The 21175-nt window shown below is 41.3% G+C and overlaps 1 protein-coding gene across 1 annotated transcript; it reads right to left on the bottom strand.

Annotated features, from left to right (window-relative positions):
• Positions 1-9028: 9028 nt before the first annotated feature.
• LOC306962907 (transmembrane protein 182-like) lies at positions 9029-19086 on the bottom strand (the record flags this gene model as incomplete). Its single annotated transcript, XM_079556283.1, has 5 exons — positions 9029-9314; positions 11250-11387; positions 12901-12999; positions 14918-15035; positions 18928-19086. The coding sequence occupies 5 exons, from the start codon at positions 19084-19086 to the stop codon at positions 9091-9093; spliced, it is 738 nt and encodes a 245-aa protein (XP_079412409.1). The 3' UTR covers positions 9029-9090.
• Positions 19087-21175: the final 2089 nt, after the last annotated feature.

The raw sequence follows: 21175 nt of genomic DNA, 5'->3' as shown, positions 1-21175 counted from the left end.
CTGAAAACACTGAGACCTGAGACAAACCTTCTTCTTTCTTTTGTTCGTGCAGCTTTAAACAGACTGAACCAAGTCAAGAAACAGCACAACAGCAAAGTCAGCTGCAGCATGAGTGAAATCCTCTTGCCCTAAAAATGATAGGGCACAGTCACTGCAGCCTGTTTTCCTCCATTCTGTCAAGAAAACTGCTTGGATGGAAAGAACTAACAAAACATGGGTGTCTCAGCAGTGAAATAAACATAAATAAATGGTATAGAGCTTGTATCGTCAAAAAGTATCTTGGAAAAATGGGGCACATTCCATGAAAATACAACAATGTAAAATAATGGCCTTATCATTCACATATGAGCATCTGTTCTCCGCTTATCAATAATGACCTGGCAGTTAATGGAGTTTTTTCTTTTGTTTTTTCCTCGGGTTCGTCTACGGGTTATGTCGGATTTCAAGACTGATTTCTACAGTTCAATATATCACATTAGATCCCGAACAGAATAAGTCTTCTGGACGGCAATGACCAGACTCCAAAGACTCTCCTGTCTTCCTGTGCACCTCAGTGTTTTCCCAGCATGCATTTTGATTTCACTCCCCTCTCAGCTGCTCCTCTTCCAGGAAGAAGAGGAAGAAGAAGCCTTACTGGATCTGTCAACTTGCGGGGAGAGGGGGGGGGGGGTTAGAGAATTTCCATTCTGCAGCTAACTCCGCTGCCTTTTGATGGATACGTCTTGCCGACTTTTATCTCTGGGTGCGTCTGCAAACTAATTAATATTTTTTCTCCCCTCCCCTCCTCACCCCTCTCCTCTTTCTCTCTTCCCCTTCAGGCAAATATTTGTTTCCTCAGATGTGAGCGTGGGCAAACCTTCCTCGCTGCTCCATATGCTGCCAGCTGCCAATCAAATGGGCCGCAACCCTCCTCCCCCCTCTTTTTTCCCCCTTCAAATACATGGATTCAGGGAAGCTAGCAGTAGCGGCAGCAGCGGCAGTCTAGCACGTCTATGGTGAGGGGGGGAGAGGGGGATTCGAATGAAGACGTACAGTCGCGAGGAGAAAAAAGAAATGGTGAAGACACATGCCCAAAGCTGTATCACTGTCTGTCCGCGGCGCTGTAGTTGCTATTTCGGTTTACCGTTTGAGGTTTTTATTGTTCAAACTGGATGGTTCTGGATTGGGTTTGTTTGCCAGACAGCTCAGAGTGTTGGGATCTCTCTCTCGGTGTGTGCCAAACAGACAGATCTGAGTGCGTTTGGAGCCTGCAGAGGAGCAGCAGGTGAGGCGCGGGGCACAGAGGAGGCCGCGGGACATGAGCTGCACCGCTGCGTTCGCGGCTGCTGTCTGATTTTATTAGGCCTCACCTCGCTATGTGTCTGTTAGCGTCACGCTGCTGGTTTACTCCTGGAAATGTGTAAATTTTGACTACCTTGTTTGAGGTTTTTCCTAGTGCTCAGGGAAGACGCTGTCATGAGGTGTGGAGCACGCTATGGTTCACCTTTCTGGAAGTTGTCAGCTTTTTGCAGATGTTTGGACCAGCTGAAGAGTTAAAACAGACTTGTATGTTTACAAGTTTGCCAACATTTTTACTGCTGCTCCAAGATGCTACACGCTGGGTTCCATGTGGGATTTGCAGACAGGGTTCCCTCTTGCCTTGGGCCCATATAGAGGCAGAATGATACTAACAACTGGATTCAGCTCATGACTCCCTCTAGTGGGACAAACAAAAGGAACATTTGGGCCAACAAATAGAGTTTAAAGGGATGTTTCAGGATTAGTGACATAGGGCCTCATTTCCTAGTTATCCAGGGTGTTGTTGATATCTGGAGATATTTTTGAAGAGCTTAGTGGCGCAAGGCTAGTGCATTTCTATGGTGTCAGCTAGCCTGCATTAAAAACAGGCTGACCCGCTCCACAGTGCACCTGAGGCGAATCACTTATAACGCCAGACTAACCATATAAATGTCTGTGCTAATAGAATCATTATAACTATTTTGCATTTAAAATAACTTAACTTATACAACCAGCTTCGTGGTTGTATAAGCTACGCAGCGGCGGAGTGATCTGCGAGAAAATAGTCCCTCAAAATGCGGTTATTCATGTGATGCAAGGTCAGTTTTATTTCAAAGATGATTCTATTGACAGGTCGTTTATATGGTTAGTCTGGTGGCACTAGCTTTGCACTAGCCTAGCGCCACTAAGCTCTTCAAATATAAGAACTGCATGAATTTAAGAAAAAAATATCTCCAGAAATCAACAACACTCTGGATAACGAGAATGAAGGCCCTATGGCAATAATCCTGAAATATCTCTTTAATATGACACAGGCATAATCCATCCATCCATTTTCTTCCACTTGTCCGTTGCCGGGTCGTGGTCACATTGCACCAGCCCCTATGGCTCCTCCTGCAGGTGGTGGGTCCACAGAAGGACGGCCTCATGGTTCAAACCGGGCCTGTTGGTCTCTCATAAGGAGCTTCTGAACCGCTCTTTGTCTGACCCGTCACCTATAGGACCTGTTTGCCATGAGAGACCCTACCAGGGGCACGAAGAACCAACAACAGAGCCCCCAGGATCATTCAGGCGCTCAAACCCCTCCACCACGGCCATGTGGCGATTCCAGGAGGGGACACACAGGCATAAGCTGCTTGTAAAAAAGAAAAAATATTCTTTACTGAAACAAGATAGAGAGAGATGGCAGTACCTTAAAACCCGACCCTAAAAGCAATGCACAAGGGTCCACATGTGCTCATGAAATACATTGGTTAGTTTGACCTTCAACCAAAGATGTGCCTTAAATGTGTACAAAAGGGGGGAAAAATACAAGTAGTTTCCTTTTTAAATGTGTAAAAAACTAAATAGCATAATCATTTCACCAGATTGTAGAACAGAACTGTCCAGTAAAACTTAAATTCGTTTCTACACATGCGGTAAACCAAGACATTCAAAACACACACATCCAATTTCGGACTCCGGAGGCGAGGCTGGTTAAGCGTCTTGCTGAAAGACACGACGACAGTAACCGGAGCCGGGTTCAAACTGCTAACATTTACAAGTTCATGTCTCTATTTGTCAGCATTGGTTTGTACAGCTGCTATGATCCACACAACGGCACCGGTGCATTGATAGTAGCCAAAGTGATATTCTGATGGTTTGACATTATTTACAACTATGCTTTTGTAAAAGAGAGATGTTTTGCGACTAAACCAGTTATTTATGCCCAAACGCAGAAAAAAAAGAGGCAACATGCAGAGAAACCGTTTCCCAGCCGTCCACCTGCTCTCCTCTGCCCCCAGTGAAGATTAGCACTCGTGTGTGTCCAAGGGATTTGGTCGGCACAAAAGAAACAAAAACGCTACAGCTCTGCCATAAGGCCTCTTTTCTCTCATATCAGATCTTATCAGGGCCGCCATTTTTGACAGGCTTTATCTGGAAGTGTCTGTCTGGCCTCGCATGTACCCCTCACCTTCCCCCCTCCGCGCTATCCCGGGACACGGGCGGGGGGGGGGGGGAAAAAGGGGTGCGCTTATGGGCCCCGTGGCGAGATAGGGCTCTCTCACACAGAGCAGGTAATCGGCTCACAGTCAGAGTTTAGGAGCCGGACACAGGGAAGGAAAGCGTTTGGGCGAAAGTGTGCCCCTGCTTTGAGTGGATTAGAGGCGGCAGTATCGGCCCATGGTGTTCCACGGGACATGCGGGGAGGAGAGGGGGGTCTGCGGAGGATAATGTGGCCCATGCACCACGTCGGCCGGTGGTTTTCGGTATAAAAAAAATATCTAATTTAGTTGGACCAGACGCAGCAGCTCCAAAAAATAATGTGGGTCACTGACTATCCGACAATGGACAGTGGTTCCTCACACTTTTCCTTTGGGAAGCAGAGCTGCAGCATTAACCAGGACACTAAACACACCTTAACTTTATTTACGCTATCGAACACGCCTTCCTGGTGCATAAACAAAACTCTTCAATTGTCCTTTGGCGCCAATACAAAATCAGTCCTATTGCACATTCAAAAACAAAAATCAGCCTTTGTCGAACACCATTCATAATCATCACCCTTCATACCTTCTGCAGTGCAAAATAATAGGGTTGTTTTCATCATTTAATCATCAGGCATGGGTGATGCTGTGACGTTTACTCAGCTCATGACTCCCTCTAGTGGCGCAGAGTACAAGTGCAAGATCTGATCCTGTATTGTGGGTGTTTCTTCACACAATGCAATACATTAGACCGCCAAAATAATAGCATTTTCTGTAATCTGGTGCTTTCAATCTTATGTTTTCTCACACGTAGTTCAGGACGGATGAGGATATCACCTGGAGATTGACCGCTATTCTTTACAATTGCCTATTATTCAAGGAGATAGACATCATCCCTTATGTTCCGACCCACAGTTTGGGCACAATCTCACATAGTTTATAGCCCGTACCCTCATTTTCATGCAGCCTATTTTTAAACAATAGGCACACAAAAAAAAACATGTCAACTTTACATTATTCACATCTCAGCCGCGCTAGAATAATACCCGGCTCATTATCCCAATCATCTAGATATATGTCCTGCAGCTTCTTTAAGGCCCAGTGGGGTTAATTTGCAGACCATTTATTATTTAATTACGGTGTCATGTCTTTTTCCGTCACGTGGCCGCCGTATGCATAACATTAGAACGACGTAATTGCTGACACTCCACGTTGCGAGATTATGCCTTGCTTTAAATGAAGCGATAGCGCGAGGCCATTGTCGGGGATGACACCGGACTTAATTAAGCGTGATTAGGACGAGCCACAGTCGCTCCTCTAAACACACGCGCGTAATTGCCTCCTTTAAGAGCGACTCCGTTTCTTTTGACTGAATGTTGTGTTTTCTTCCTGCGTTTATGCCGGTGGAGATATGGAGAGGCGTGAGATGAGGAGAGCAGGAGCGCCCTCTGGTGGTTAGTCGAGGTGGCGTATCTTAAAATCTGAGATGTGTTATGTGTCGTTTGAAATATATATTAGGTTTTTCATGATCAGAAATCCCTATGCAATTTATTAACCTGTTGCCAAATACACTCGGCCTTAACCCCTTAACTCCCACCTGAACCGAGCACATTTTCTCCAGTTTGGCTTTACCCCAGTCCAAAAGCTTCTGGAAAAAAGCTGTGAAAATAGCAACAAAACTGAGACGAAAACAATGATGGAAATGTGACAAAAAAGTGAGAAAACATTGACAAAAAAGTGACGGAAAATGTATGAAAAAGTGGCAAAAATGTCTCAAGAAATTGATTTAAAAAAATGGACAAAAAAATGACAAATATTTGATAAAAAATTGATTAAAAAATTGACAAAAAAAAAGACAAAAATGTGACAAAAAATAACAAAAAATTGAGAAAAAAATTGATTAAAAAAATGGTCAAAAAAAGACAAAAAAAGGACTAAAATGTGATAAAAAATTGACCAAAAATGACACAAATGTGACAAAAAAATGACAAAAATGTGATAATAAATGGATTAAAAAAATTGACAAAAAATGACGAAAAAATGACAAAAAATGACAAAAATGTGATAAAAATGGACAAAAAAATGACCAAAAAAATGATAAAAAATTGACAAAAAATGACCAAAAAATGACCAAAAAAATGACAAAAATGTGATAAAAAATTGACAAAAAATGACAAAAATTTGATAAAAAAATGATTTAAAAAATTGACAAAAAAATGACAATAATGTGACAAAAAAGTTACAAAAATGAGTTGAATACCCAACAAAAAACTGATGGAAAAAAATCTGATGACTAGAGGAAAAAGATCATCTCGGTTAAGGCGGGAGTTAAGAGGTTAACAGACTGTATTTTCCTCAAGTTTACCTTCACTCAAATCTAAAAGCCTCTTGGAAAAAAAAACGTCAAAACAGCAACAAAAACGAGGATGAAAACGTAGCAAAAATGTGACACATAAGTGACAAAAGAATCACAAAAACGGGATGAGGACAGGATGAAAAAAGCCACAAGAGAGCGACAAAAACGTGGCGTATCCAAGACAAAAAAGCAACGAAACAAAACAATGAAAAGGCAACAAAAACGTGACAAAAAAACCCAACCGAAACTCAACTAAAAACTGAGAAAAACTACAAAAAACTACAAAAACATGACAAAAGCACGTAAAAAAAAAATGTGACAAACGTGGCGACAATGTAACAAAAAAGTTACAATCAGTTTTGTAGGTCTTAGCTTTCAAATGAGGCATTGACTGGAGAGCAACAGTGTAATGGCCCATTTGAAAGCCAAGACCTACAAAACTGACCTAAACAGATCTTTTTCCTTGCTTTGTTGCTGTGTTATAATCACTTTTTTTCATGCTTGTTTTCATCACGTTTTTGCCACTTTTCTGCTGCACTTTTTGGTGGGATTTTGTTTATTTCTTTTGGGGCTTTTTATTGTGTTTTGGTCACATTTTTGCTGCACTTTCATCTTTTTTTTTTAATCACATTCTTGTGCTTTTGTTGATTTCTTTGTCATTGTTTTTGGTCACTTTTTGATGCATTTTCATCCGCATTTTCCTCTAGTTTTTGTCGCTCTTTTGATGCTTTTTCCATGAAGCTTTTAGATTTGGGTAATGCCAAACATGTGCTCAGTTAAAGTGGTCGGCTAAGAGGTTAAATATTACTTTTGGGCTTCCATGTGACACAAAACACACGCACACAAAAGCCTGTAAAGTGCCAGATGACAGTGCGTGTGTATAAATAGATAGAAGGCAGCTCTGATCATCACAAGCAGCTAAACTCAGATGACCTATAGCATTTGATATCTGTGGTGCTGCATTACGGTCCTGCCCTGACATGCTCCACATTCTACATTCACACGATGGACTCATGTATATCTTGAAATTCAAACACTGCTTGGTAAAGATTCTCCCAAAGGGCTTTTGAAGTAAACACACCCCCTTTGCTGCTCCCTACTCACACTTATGTCTCATTCAGATCTATGAAGGGAGATGAGCTCATAATGTAATGATGTGTATAATACAGTCTGGGCTTCCCCTGTGAGCAGCAGCTGAGTATGAGACCACAAAGTGACTGATGTGCATTTTCCTTTAAAGCCCAACAAATGTTATAGTATTTGCGTCCTTTGTGATCATGATCGTGATTATAAGTGTGACACTGTTGGTACTTGTGCTTCTTCAAACCTCTTTGACCTCTTTTAATCGTTTTAGAATCTGTTTCGATGACGCATGTATGTACATATTTTTTTCCTGGTTTAGACATGCCCATTTTAAACCCTTTTTACACTTATTAAAGATGTTCCTTTTGTAAGCTGTACTAGAGTCAGGTGATGTTGAAGTGGCGTGTCATTGAAAGCACACTCTTTAGATGGTTCAGTCCTGATTTGATCCTGATCCTGATGGCTCTTGGAATGCAAGATATTTTCTAAGGTAGTACTTGGTGTGAACACTTGAGAACCACTGCCCTATCATTTACTGCATTTACAGTGTTGCTTTCCGAGGCACCTCCAGGAGCGTAGCTTGCCATAAGGCAGGGCAGGCAGCTGCCTGGGGACCCCATGAACCACCCCGTTTTTCAGAAGCCTGCAATAAACCCTTGATATATGCAGTGTTCGTACCGATGAAGGTGATGCAGTTACATCATCGCTCCACCTATGCCCCGTGGCGCTGTTTATCCCCAGCCTGCTGCTGCTTTAGAGAAGTCATGGGTCCCTATGTTAACTTATTATGAGCAGACTTTTTTTACTCATTGCTCCACCAGATTATATTTCTAATAGTGAAACCAGTTTATTGTTACACCCCTAAAGAACCTCAGCTTCTGTTCTGAGGGAAACTTATGCAGAGAACTGCATTATGGGAGTTGCCAGGTGACCCGCTCCAGCCCAAACGTCGTCCTGTCTCCCACTGCGCAGTACACCGAGCAGGCACCAGAGGGTCGCCTACCGACATTCTTGCCTGGGGCCCCTTGGTCCCCTTGCTACGCCACTGATCACCTCACATTTGAAGACTGGCCAGGAGCAGCCTGTGAGGAAACTCCTGTTGATATTGGGCTGTACAAAACCATTGATTGAGTTGAACTGGGGTCCCAGCTGGTTCATCCCTGTATCACCTCTGATGAATATTCCACTTTCTTTGAACTCCTCGCTCTACAACCCATTACAAGACCCTATAGGCGGCCTGTGTGTTGAGTTGGTGCAGCTAAGAACTCTATTGGTAACTATGGTAACCATAAAGAATGCTGAATTTCCGACTTGGTTTATGATCAATATATTTGTAATGGCTGGATCTGTCCACATAAAGCAAAAACTGTTACAAAGTTCAATGTCTTCTCTCTCAGCTCACATGAACAAAGATCAAATGACTCATGCAGGTTTCCAGAAGTGGTGACAATATTCAAGATTACGTGTGTGATGTTGGTCAAATAAAAGGACTTTGTCAATCCAATCACTTCCAATTAATGATAGAGTTTCCCATTGAGTTGTATTGGCTTCTGCTCCAGCTGAAATCTTTACAAGACTTTCTAGAACATTGTGAACACAAAGTACTTTGTTGCGTAAAAGGAGTTCACTTGGTAAAATGGTTGGTGACCTCGTGGTATGAGCCGTCTACATGTTAGTGTGAGCTCTCAGTCATACAGGAGTATTTGTACACAAAAGCTCTTTATCCATTTGTACTGGGTTGTTTTAGTGCTGTGGACGCTGTGTGAATCAACTGGTATTTATTCACTCTGCCGCTGAAATATCATTTGTTACTGACGAAGCTCCTTGAGGTGAGAAGAAAAAAACCTTTGTTTACGCTACTTTACACAGATTGGCAGATCTCCAGTAATGTAAATAATGAACCAGACGTCCTCTGATACACAAAGAGAGAAAGAAAATAATACGTTCAATAGTGACACTTCTTTATAATAAGACAACAACTGACTAAATGATTAAATCGCTTTGAATTCATCAGTCATGAATGATTATTTAAAAAAAAAAAAGGTAAAATTTGCATAACATCCATTTGCAGTGATTTGAAAAGGCACTGTTTGCACTGTTGGTCATATCCACCAGATCTAAACTATTTACACATGAGACACTAGCACTACTGAGTCCCGATACACACCCAGTCCTTCCTCTGTGCTTTTAGAGCTTGTCCCCGCTCAGCGCCCGGGCCACGCACATGAAGACAGTCCCGGATGTGAGCACTAGGGGCACTCCTGCGGCGGCCACCATGAAGGACAGGCCATAGTGGATCTGGACGTCGGCCCCGGGACACGACTCGCCCTTTTCCTGAAGAATGTAGCGCTTCACGTCAACCAGCTCCATCCACATCACGAACAGCAGCAGCACGGACAGGAACAGGCAGGCTGCGGGAAGAGAGACGAGTCTGATTAACAAATACAGCCGAACATTTCATGACGAGTAGCTGAGATTAAACAAATCCCTTCTTCAGAGTCAAAGTTTGTGATTAATAATATCAACACTGAAGATGATATCACGTTAATAGTGCTATAGAAACTTGTTACAGCAGGGGTAGGCAAGTGGAGGGCCGATTTTCTTCATTGCCAAAACACCATGGGCCGAAACACAATTGTTGCCCAAAGTAAAATATTTTGCACGTATTATATGACCTGATGGGTTGTTTTGCTGGGAAATGTGAAAATACTGACAGCATTTTCCACATTTTAGAGTCCTTTTCATGTATTTGGTCTCTGATTTCTGAATTCATGTTTCTTAAAAATTCTCTTGGGGGCCAAAGGTTTTATGCTGGACATTTATCAATCCGGGTGCTAAATAAATAGTGGGTGCAATCTGAAAAATTAAATCTGCTATTTTGTGAATATGTTGCACTCAGTTTACCATGTGATGTTGCCTGTATTGCAGTATCAGGCCACCAAATCTGATATGTATTTAAGACAATGCTGCTGAATGAGCCGGCTGCTGATCCACTTCTACACGTGCTACTCACTTTGCACATGAGCCAACGCTTGGTAAATGACCCCCTCAGTCTCGGTGACAACTGTTTGCAAACTGTTTGCGATGACATTTTCATTCTGCACCTCTCCCTGAACCACAGGCAACACTTGAACACGATGTGTGTACAGTACATCGCCAGTGAGAACATCTTTTCCAGACTTTGTTTATCAAGGCTTAGGATTTAGCACATAATGTTTAGAGCAGGAATCTCCACCAGCCTTTTCCAAGTAGCTCCACAAAGACTTATTTATACAAAAGCTTTAGACACATTAGCATTTTCAAATTTTTTTCTTAACATTTTGAACATACTTTCAAAAATATGTAGGTCTATAGAAGAGGACAAAGAGGAAACTGTGTGAAAATAAAACCCACCTTGCAAAGTGTTTGTCCAGAGAATAATTATCTTGCTGCCATTATTGATACCAGAGGCCAAAATATGCACTCAAGCAAGAGTAATGTTACTGATAGTACACGTACAAAGCAGTAACCCAAGTAAATGTAAAAAAGTTCTTGGAAAAACTGATACTTGAGTACTGTGAGTAACTGCTTGAGCGAAAAAGTCTGATTTACTTTTGAATGACGCCATAAATCATGTGGAATTTGTGATATTTTCAAAGATAGTTTTAAGAAAATGGCAGAAAATACAGAAAAACTAAATAATTCTAAAGAACAAAGAGCATCTATTTTAAGCCACATCTATTTTATCCGATAAAAATGAAGCATTTGCTGCTTAAACATTTACTCACAGTGGAAAAAGTGAGTTATTTTTAGTAAAAAGCACTGTATGAAAAATCTTCTGTAAATGTATAACTGAGCACTACTGGGAGACCCCCGGTTTAGAGTTTAAAGCCACACTGCGGAACATTCCAGGTTATATGTTGCAAATAGACATAAACATTTAGGATGATACAAACAAAGTCCATTTAATCGTCACAACTGGACAAATCTGGACTTCGATGGCCGACTATAGTTTCGAGATGTACCCATGTGTCTGATGCTGATACAGACAATGCTATTTTTACTGTATCTTCTGAATTCTAACCAGATTCTAATGCTCATGTGGAGAAAGGCGTTATGTTACTAGTTTGCTAAGTCCCCAATTCAGTTGTAACACAGTTGTAGAAATACATCAAGCACCAGTTTCACCTGTCGCTACAGCGTTCCTTGCTGTTTCCTGTCTGGATGCCGTCATGTGACAGGTCTGAACAGCTGCAGGGTGTGTATCAGTATCTACATTCAGATATTCCCCCTGGCACTGTGTCCACTCACTCCGGGCCAGAAACACCGCACACATGTTTGGGAGCGTTTCTTTTTTTTTTTCATACCAGCCGCGATGAGGAGAGCCCCGCCCACTCGGTACAGCTTGTGGCTGTAGAACGGGACGCCGCACACCAGGAGGAATCCACCAATCGGAGCGCAGAGAAGAGCTAGGATGATCAGGACCGTCCAGAAACCTCTGAAGACTAAAGACATGTAGACAACTGTTAGTGTTGAAAGTTCTGCACTGCGATTCTAAACCATACTTTTGATCATGTCTTTCACTTTTGTGTTTGCTCTCATTTTTCCTGGGGTGAACTCAAAGACATGAGACGTTTTCTATAAACACAACAGACCCATTTCTCCCGAATATTGGTGTGGCATCGATGCTGATTAGTCCACATTCATATTGCACAGGCGCCTTAGGCTGTCTACAATAAAAGGACAGTGCAGCACATCCCGTTGTCACACACGCCGATCCAGAGCATTCCAAACATGCTCAATGGGGGACAAGTCTGTCAAAATGCCATCAATAAAATGCACCTGTGTTCCTTGTCCATATCAACAACTTGATCAACTCTTTGTGTTGCTCTGTGTGAAGGAAATGGTGGTCAAATCAGGATTTCCGACCTCCCCCTATTGTGTTAATGGAAAAAGTTATATGTCTTTGAGTTCATCCCATGAAAAATTGGATCAAAAACACAAACTGTCGTGTTGAAATTTTTGTTGAGTGAACATTTAGACATTTTTATCAATTATTCATATTGTTCACCCTGGACAGGAACTACTGAGACACAACAAATCTGTCTAATTTATTTTAAGAAAGGTTCGGCTTCAGCTTCTGCTTCAGCTTCTGTGTGTTTTAGTGCATTGTGTCTTATTCTGGAGTCTGATTTTGTTTCTGTTATACTGTATGAAAGCAGCCATTGCCATTGTGCTCCCAACCAGAGGCAGATCTAGAGGAGTGGCACGGGGTGGCTGCTGCCACCCCTAGTAAAGGTCTTGCCATCCCAGCTGCCACCCCACTGGTGTCAGCCAGGTTTGCTCCTTGTCTGGAACCGACTAAATTCTAGTGTAGTCAGGAACCTGGCACTTTATAATGCATTTTTTCAGCAATACAGAGCTTCAAAGCCTGATTCATATACTTTTTTGGTCTGTATAACCAATGTGATGTCTCACATCTGCTCTAGAAGCTACTTGGGTGCTCACAGAGGCTCACTCTCAGTTATTAGATTTATTGACAGGACAGAAAATTATAACAACTTCATAGCTAAATAAGGAGCCAAGTGTCAACTCTGGTGGCTCCGAAGATGATGATTTTTATTTATTTATTTTTTACAAAAGTAAAAATGTTACCTGAGATAGAAACCCTCTACGTATATTATGAACAATGCTGCTATTGTACATCATTTTGGTAGATTCAGCATGCATCTAAAGGGAAAAAAATGCCATGCAATCAAGCAACACTTGCGTACCTCCGCTATAAACATTCGACATTGTAAAATGTGTTGCCACCCCAAAAATTATCCCTGACCCTGCATGCCACCCCGTGATTTTTTTCTAAATCCGCCCCTGCTCCCAACGCTCTACTACCAAAAAAAAAAAAGAAATTTAAGGGACTAAGTAAACACAAAGCACACACTCTGAGCTATACATTTTGCATATTTGTGATTTCTTACACAAGTAAAGTAAACTACAAAAAGTGTACATGTGATTTACCTGCAGTGCCGTCGTACATGGGGTGTGGCACGGGTCCGAGTGCGACGGGCAGAGGGAACAGGTAACCATGGATACAGACTTTAGACTCCGGCTGGTTGGCTGAAACACAAGACAAATTTCTCACGTCAGATATTCATTTTGTGGTTTTACAAAAGCAGAGGCAACGAGACAAACTACATTATTCATGAGACACGTCTGTCAAATAACGTATTCCTAAACGTTTGTCTTTACTGTCAGAAAGACCGCAGACCTGGGCCTGAGTCTGACCTCAACACCCTGAACCCGCTGCGTAACGTAAAATCTTTCATATTTTTACCTAAAACATCTTTAAAAACAATGTCGGTGGTGTCATTTTGAAATTTGGTGCGACTTTAAAGCCAAACTGTGTGTCATTCCAGGTCATACATGATGTCAAAAGAGCAACTATGTTTGTGTTTGTGTTTGTGTTTGTGTTTGTGGTTATGTTTGTGTTTGTGTTTGTGTTTGTGTTTGTGTTTGTGTTTGTGTGGCGACTGCTGCTACAAACATGCCGACGATGCCAAACGGCTCCAAATAGACACCGAACAAGCCACAAGTGTCTCCCAAAAAAGCATTTGGAGATGGACCTGATGTATTTACGCCTAATGTTTGGCTACCGTCAGTCAAAACAAAGCACAGAGGCATTTCTCACCAAAAACACCCAAACTGAAATGAACGCTTAGTAATTGAAGTTTACCATCCGGATTCTCCTGCTGTAATATTTTCATTCTTTCAAAAATCATTGAAATGTGGAGAGATTTTGTCTTTTTGGGGGTTTGGCCAATTTTTCAACTGTCTGATGTTTTTGTGTTGAATACCTGTCAGTGATATCTAGCAAGACGCTATAGAGTTGGGGCTGGTTGTCTCCCGTGGGTCAGGGGTTGGTTGTCACATGGAGTTTAAATGGTGGAGAAAATGTAATCTCATTACAGAGATTTACAGTGAGAGAGAGACACATCAGGCATTTTTATCTCCAGAAAAAAATTGTTTCGATATTTTATTTTTTTTCCAAAATGTTAACACCAAAAACACTATTATTAACAATACGGACAAACGACACCACTCATTGTGACAACCTGCCCCACACATGGAGCACATTTCCCTGTCCATGTCGGTTAATAACTATTAAATGCAATACGCTATAAAAAAAGACAGAGATGCCAACTTCAAGTCAAGGGTTTAAAGGAACAGGCCACCATTTTTACATGCTGAGATATGTTCTTGCCTGAGCTTAGACGAGTTGATGCTTACCTGTCTGGTCTTTGTGTGGGCCCTCAGTCACGCACAACAACCAAAGATGTTGTTAGCATTTGGCCTCTCCCAACATATTCCTACAGCTTCAAACGGGGGTGAAGTTGGAAGCGACTAAGCTCTTCCATGGGCACAAAGACCAGACAGGTACGTATCAACTTAAGCTCAGGTCTAAGCTCAGGTAAGAACATATCTCAGTATGGAAAAACGGTGGCCTGTTCCTTTAAACCCTTGGCCTTTAAGTGTAAGTGTGGCTCATTGTGTTGATGAGCCATGGACTCCACTAAAAAAAAAGTGACAACGAGCCCTGCCCTCCCCTACTCTTTGTTCACTTTATTATGTGAATTGTCACAAAGTGCTACTGTATATGGCTAAATTAGACCATAGTACTCTTTGCATCTGATCTAAACGATATTTCTAGCCCAACTACTGTCAGTACTCAAAAACAAAGATCACAATGCGATCTGACAAACATTATTATAGGATATCAATAGTATATTGTGCTAATTGATATACTGAAGGTGATAACTTGGCAACGGTATAAAACAAAACAGCTACAATTCACACAGAATTTCCATATAAACAATATTTTTTTTCCTTAAAAGCTGTTATTTTGATAAGGGAAACAGGGACAATGTCAACAGTATTACATAAAAAAGTCCCATCTCTTTAAATAAGCAGCAAAATACTGTTGTTGGCGTTGTTGAATGAATAGCCACATAATTGTACTGTGCAGTAAAGTACTCACTGAACAAAGTGGCGAGGTATGGCTCCGCTGAGAGCTCCACCTGAAAGGAGCAGCGCCAGAAGAAGCCTTCGTGAAGCAGCGTCAGGGAGGAGGGACTGACCGGCTCCACGACTGTGATCTGTGAGAGAAAAGAAACATTCAAAAATACACACGCGCTCTGTGAAGTGCAATACACGATGTTAGCTTTGTCAGCAGAGCGCCCTGAGTGAGGCCGAAATGTGGTTGTGATTACAGCCCTTTGGTCAGTGAGGTTTTCTACAAAAACACCAAACGCTTGTGAGCGGCACTCAGCAGCGGCCTGTCAGGGATGATTGATGGTGCTGAATAACATGAAGAAACTTTATTTGAAACGTTTTACATCTACAAACGCTGCTGCTTCGGAGTAGAGCGATCTGGAGTTCAAAGAGGAGGTAGATCTTTAGACATTTTGTATTGGCAGGTGGAGCTGGTAGATACTGATACTGAAAATATACAAACCCCATTACAAGATTATGTAAGGGCCTTTCTTACCGGAGAGAGTTGCTGCCAGTCATGGTCTCTGCAACCTGGACAGCGCGCATACAAATGGCACATCTCACCGGCCTGGAGATTAGTTTGAGACTAGAGTTGTCGCTGGTCACGTACATATCTCCGATACGTGTCCTGGCAATAAGGCGAGTCTCCAGGTCTCGGTGAAAACGAACAGGTTTGATTTTAGTGGCGTCTCTGGTCTCCGAGAGACGTCCTTGCACTGTCTCAGAGACCTGTCGGACACTAAGGAGATCTCAAAGAGTCACATGGAGTCTCTTTGAGATCTCCTTGGACTCCGACAGGTCTCTGAGACATTGTGGGGACGTCACAGAGACGTCTCACAGGTTGAGGACAATAAATAATCACGACACAACTGCTTGAGACCATGTGGAGACCTCTCGGAGACCATGCAGAGACTTTTTCTAGTCTCTATGGCATCTGTTCGTTTTCACCAAGACCACCTGGAGAGTCCAGTAATGGCCATTTGGGTCGAGCATCGTCCAGTGTCTTGATGGACAGCCATTCAGACCCTCTGGCTCAGTGCTGGGGATTTTTTTTTGAGTCTTCCACTTGACTTTTTGTTCCATAACTCTCAGGATGTTTTAAGACAAGTTGACTGTCTTACTGAGTCCGTTTTGCGGATCAACAACCCAAACACGATCAAAACAAGTCTTTTTTCCTTTTTTTTTAACCTTTGCCATGAAGACGTCGTGACAGTTTAATACCTGACAGAAAATGGCACTAAATCCACGTTTTTGCACAGATTTGGCATTTTAAAGGCATGTGGTTCTAAACTTTTGATCAGCTGCAAAAACAGCCTATTTCAGTTTATTTGTTGTTTTCAATAAAAGTTTCAGTCGATTTTGTGTGTGTTGCACTCCCATTTCTTCTTATTGCATATTGAAGTTCTTCTTACAAAATGTGAATTTTTGCCATTTTTCAAGTGGTCTTAAACTTTTAATCTGGAATGTATACACATTTGATGCTTATACCTCATTGGTATTTAACTTTAATGTTGTATTTTATACCGTAGTTCGATTTGAGGGAATATTCATTTGACTCACAATGACATTTGTTTAAACACACTCTTTTTGTGTGGTCCCCAAACATCCAGCCCCAGAGCTGCTTCAAACAGACGCATGTGTCTATCAACACAACAGCTGATTTTATTTTTATAAGTGATAGAAATAAATCTGAGGTCACATTCATTTGCCAGCAGTAATTTGCCTTTTATTATTTTTGTTTCCGCCTGATGCCAAAGCTTCTTTAGTCTTTGTCAGTGTTGCTTTAATCTGTGTTTATCTATTATAACTTTGACCAATTTAATCCAGGCTGAAAACACTTCTATGTAGCCGTGCATAGGACGCTGCACTCTTTGCTTTTACTGATGTTTTATGGATTGATTTCATCTGCCTTCTTGTATCCCTATGTAACTGTGAAGCACTTTGATAAACCCGTGTATGAATTCTGCTCCACAAATAAACTTGCCGTGCCTTTTTACCACAGCTGAAAACTAGCTACAAAACTAATACCAACTAATTTACAGCAATTTTGATGAATACGCTCTGTCCTTGCACAAATAAGCCATCGCATAAGATGACTTAAAGACACACAGCGAGGCATTTTGGTTTGTACTGTGACCAAACCTATTTAAATCTCATATTTGGCTGCCTTTAGTCAACGTCTCCATGGAAACGAGCTGGAGACGTCCCGCTCAGGAAAGTTACTGCCAGTTGCCCATAAACAATGATCATTTGTTTAGTAGCAACCGGCACATTGCAACACAAATGGGACTCATGCATGTAAACACTCTGGATCATGGCTATAGGCTGATTTCCACTCATTTTCCAAAACACACTGAACCAGCGCACACAGACTTTGGAGGTGAGTGGCTTTTGCACGGGTCTGAGCCGGACCCGAACTGCCAACCTTCATAATGTGGGCAAACACTCTACTGAGCCACCGAGGGAGTGAATGATCACATCTGCTGTGTCAGATGACGTCACAACAGCACAAGAGGCAGGAAAGGTGAGTGTTGTTGATATGAAGAATGAAGAACAATATGAAGAAAGATACTATGAAGAGATTGGCTAAAGTTTACGATGCAAAACATCATATTGCTGGGTTGCAGGTGACATCACAGTGTTCTAAATTGTATGGGAGGAAAATTATTTTGTTTTTGAGGACATTTTTGGTCTTGTACAGAGAGATCATGGACCCAGCGAATGATATTAACGATCATTTTTGTGATTCATACATTTTCTTTTGAGCTATGACTTGTGAAAGTGCAATGCTGTTAATAGGAAAAACTGGCACATCATCACATTCTAGAACCTGCAACCCAGCAATTCAATATTACATTTTCTGCACATAAAGTTGTGCTCAAAAGTTTACATACCCGAGCAGAACTTTAGATTTTTTGGCTATTTTTCAAAGAATATAGTGCACGTTTTGTTGTCAACAAGGCCTATAATGAAAAGTGCACCATGTGAAATATGGAGGTGTTTCGCTGATGCCAGTGGCTCCAGCAGAATAAAGTGAAGGTCCTGTTAGTGCCATCTCAGTCTCATGACCTCAATATCATTGAACCACTGTGGGGAGATCTCAAACATGTGGTTCATGCAAGACAGACCAGGAACTTACAGGAACTGGAGGCTTTTTGACAAAAAGAATGGGCCGCTTTACCGTTAGATTACAAACAGAACCTTCTCCACAACGACCACAAATGACTCCAAACTGTCAGTATTAAAAACTGGGGTATGTAAACTTTTGATCAGGGTCATTTTGGTGCTTTCTTTTTTCGTTTTGATATAAAAATAGCAAACTCAGTTGTTTCACCATAAATGGCTCGACACAACTGCTAGAGGATAACATTAAATCGCTATTTATCAAACTGGGTCAGGCTGTGCAGTCGTACTATCTCTGTCATAGCCTTGACTGTGGTGCTCAGGTGCCACTCTGAGCCACTGAATGTTTGCTTGTGTATCAGTATGATGCTCTGAGAGGGTATTTATCCCTTTTCTGTGGAAGCATCGACAGACTTGAATGGTAGGACTAGCTCAATGTCTCGAGTTCATGTCTCCGGGTCCCGATGGTAAATAAACTTCTCCTGTAAAAGACATCCAGACTGCTGCCTGTTCTTCATCTATCCTCTCGAACACCATTGTTAATTCTCTAACAACAACCACCAACTATGAGTGGAAAAAAGGGTACGTAAACTTTTGAGAACAACTGTATAAGGTCACTCCAGTGCTCCTTGTTTACATCTTTCAGTGGATAACTCTGCGTCATCCTTGGAGGTTTCTGTTAACAATGAAAGTAGATTGATGGCAAACTATAACTTTTCAATCTACCTACAACATTTACAACTAACATTAGAGCATTTTCTGAATATTTATTATTAAAAAATCCACCATAAAGATAAAGAAGTACTGGTCCCTGCCCTATTTGAAAGAGGAACATCTTCTTAAGGAATGCAGATACAGTTTTATTTGCCTTACCACTGTACCATTTTCATCTTGAGTGGTTTTCAGCATCTCCGTCGGGCTGCAGTTGTCGCTCGCTACAAGCCAATAATCCGTCGCGAACGCCAAGAAGAAACACAGTGTCCCGAGCACCCCCAAAACTCCCCCGGACAAGGCCGCAGCTCCAATCTTCATATCACCAATACAGTCCAAACAACAAAGCCCCGACGTTTCAAAGCTTCTTCAGCCTCTGAGCAACACTAAACACACTGGACCACTCCTCGGGACAGGGATCTCTCCGGGGGGGACAGTATGGCACAGACGAGGGGGGGCAGGAGGAGTTATTTTGGGACACTGTGACTTGGGCCTTGTCAAATTACCACGGCGGTGTATGAAGGAAACATGGAGCTTGTGCCCGTGTGGTGGTTAATGTGAGTCGTTCTGTGACCTGGAGGCATTTGAAAGCTTGGCGCGACACTTGGAGTCTTACTTTGAAAATAAATTAGACGGGACGTGCAAATGACCCCCCGGCTCAGGGCCAAACAAGTTCAGTGCAGGCTTTATTGTGATGCATGTAACAAGTCAATTATAACCCGGTGTTCAAGGCCAGCAGCAAAGGCAGCACATAAGGGTTGAAGGAGCTCTGGAACAATTACTTCTTTTATGAGAATGTGTCAGAGGTGGATCTAAAATGTGACCTATATAAGCCCTATACCTGAGAAAACAGAAGATAATCATTGACATTTTTAGTAGTTGTTCAAACTCATTCCTAACTTTCTTCTTACCACCTGCCTTAACCGAGCGCATTTCCTTCAGTTCAGCTTTACCCAAGTCTAACAGTTTACAGCCGATAGGCCAGTGTGACGCCTCATTTGAAAGCTAAGACCTACAAAAGTCACAATTTCGTCACTTTTTGTCCATTTTTGTCACTTTTTTCGTCACTTTTTTTCTTAATTTTTTGTAGATTTTTTTCAGTTTTTCGACATTTTTCTGCATTTTTTTCTGCATTTTTTTGTCATATTGTTGATCCCTTATTTTTCTTTTTTTGGTCACTTTTTCACCACTTTTTTGTCAATTTTTTGTAGATTTTTTTCAGTTTTTCGACATTTTTCTGCATTTTTTTCTGCATTTTTTTGTCATATTGTTGATCCCTTATTTTTCTTTTTTTGGTCACTTTTTCACCACTTTTTTGTCAATTTTTGTCACTTTTTTCGCCACTTTTTTTGATATTTTTTTTGTCATTTTTTTTTTACTTTTTCGTCATTTTTCGTCATTTTTTTCGTCATTTTTTTGTCATATTTTTGTCACATATTTCCATCATGTTTTGTCACTTTTTTGTCACTTTGTTCAAGAAGCTTTTAAATGTGGTTAAAGTCGAACTGGAGAAAATATGCTCAGCTCAGGTGGGGGTAAACAGGTTATAAACATGTGTCTCAAGTTTCAGAGTTACCTTTACAGAATAAGTTCATGTAATTGATACAAACACAGCGTTATTTCCACACACATTTGAGTTTACAATAAACCAAAGGAGAACGACATACATTTCGTACCACGACCAGAAAAGCGATGTTACATTTAAATACTTTTACTCAAATAAAAAGTAAGTAAGTTAATTTCTTTCGGTTTGATTTATAATCAACAAAATGCCTGTCACAATAATCGCCACATCGACTAATCATTCAACAAATGTCGGATTTTCTGGGGCTCAAAATATATCAAAAGCACATTTAGTTGTGTTTTTTACATGTTTTATTAATTCTTCAATAAGATTTTTTGTTTTGATGTGATGATGTGATATCGAACCTAAAAATGTTTTATAGTGACAGGCCTATGTCTCAATTCTTATTTACATAAAAACAATAAAAAACATTGATATTTGGACATGGAGCTTTTGCTACAATGGGAAGAGTAACTCAAAGTGTTGTTCCGATACTAGTTTTTCCCAATATGATCCGAAACCGATACTTGGGTTCAGAGCAGTCGCCGATACCGAGTACCAGTCCGACACCACAGCAAGTGCATAAACTTGTAAAAATATACCAGTGCCTCATTATGCAGATTAAACAGAGTCTGTGCGCTGTGACTTATGCTGCTTGATTCCACGAAGGGAAAAAACAGTTAACAGAACTATTAAGGGTTTTATAGTGTGCACTCCGCATAGGCCAAAAAACACGACTTGGTATCCGATAGGTCTGGGTTCAGGCACTCAGTGATACCAAGAAAATCTGTGCTATCAATACCTGCACCAATGCCCTAAACAAGTACAAGTATGAAATATATAAAA

This window comes from Gobius niger (genome assembly GCF_951799975.1).
Source record: "Gobius niger genome assembly, chromosome: 5".
Classification (NCBI taxonomy): domain Eukaryota; kingdom Metazoa; phylum Chordata; class Actinopteri; order Gobiiformes; family Gobiidae; genus Gobius; species Gobius niger.
The sequence above is the reverse complement of the archived record's forward strand: the minus strand, read 5'-3'. Positions and strand labels throughout refer to the sequence as shown.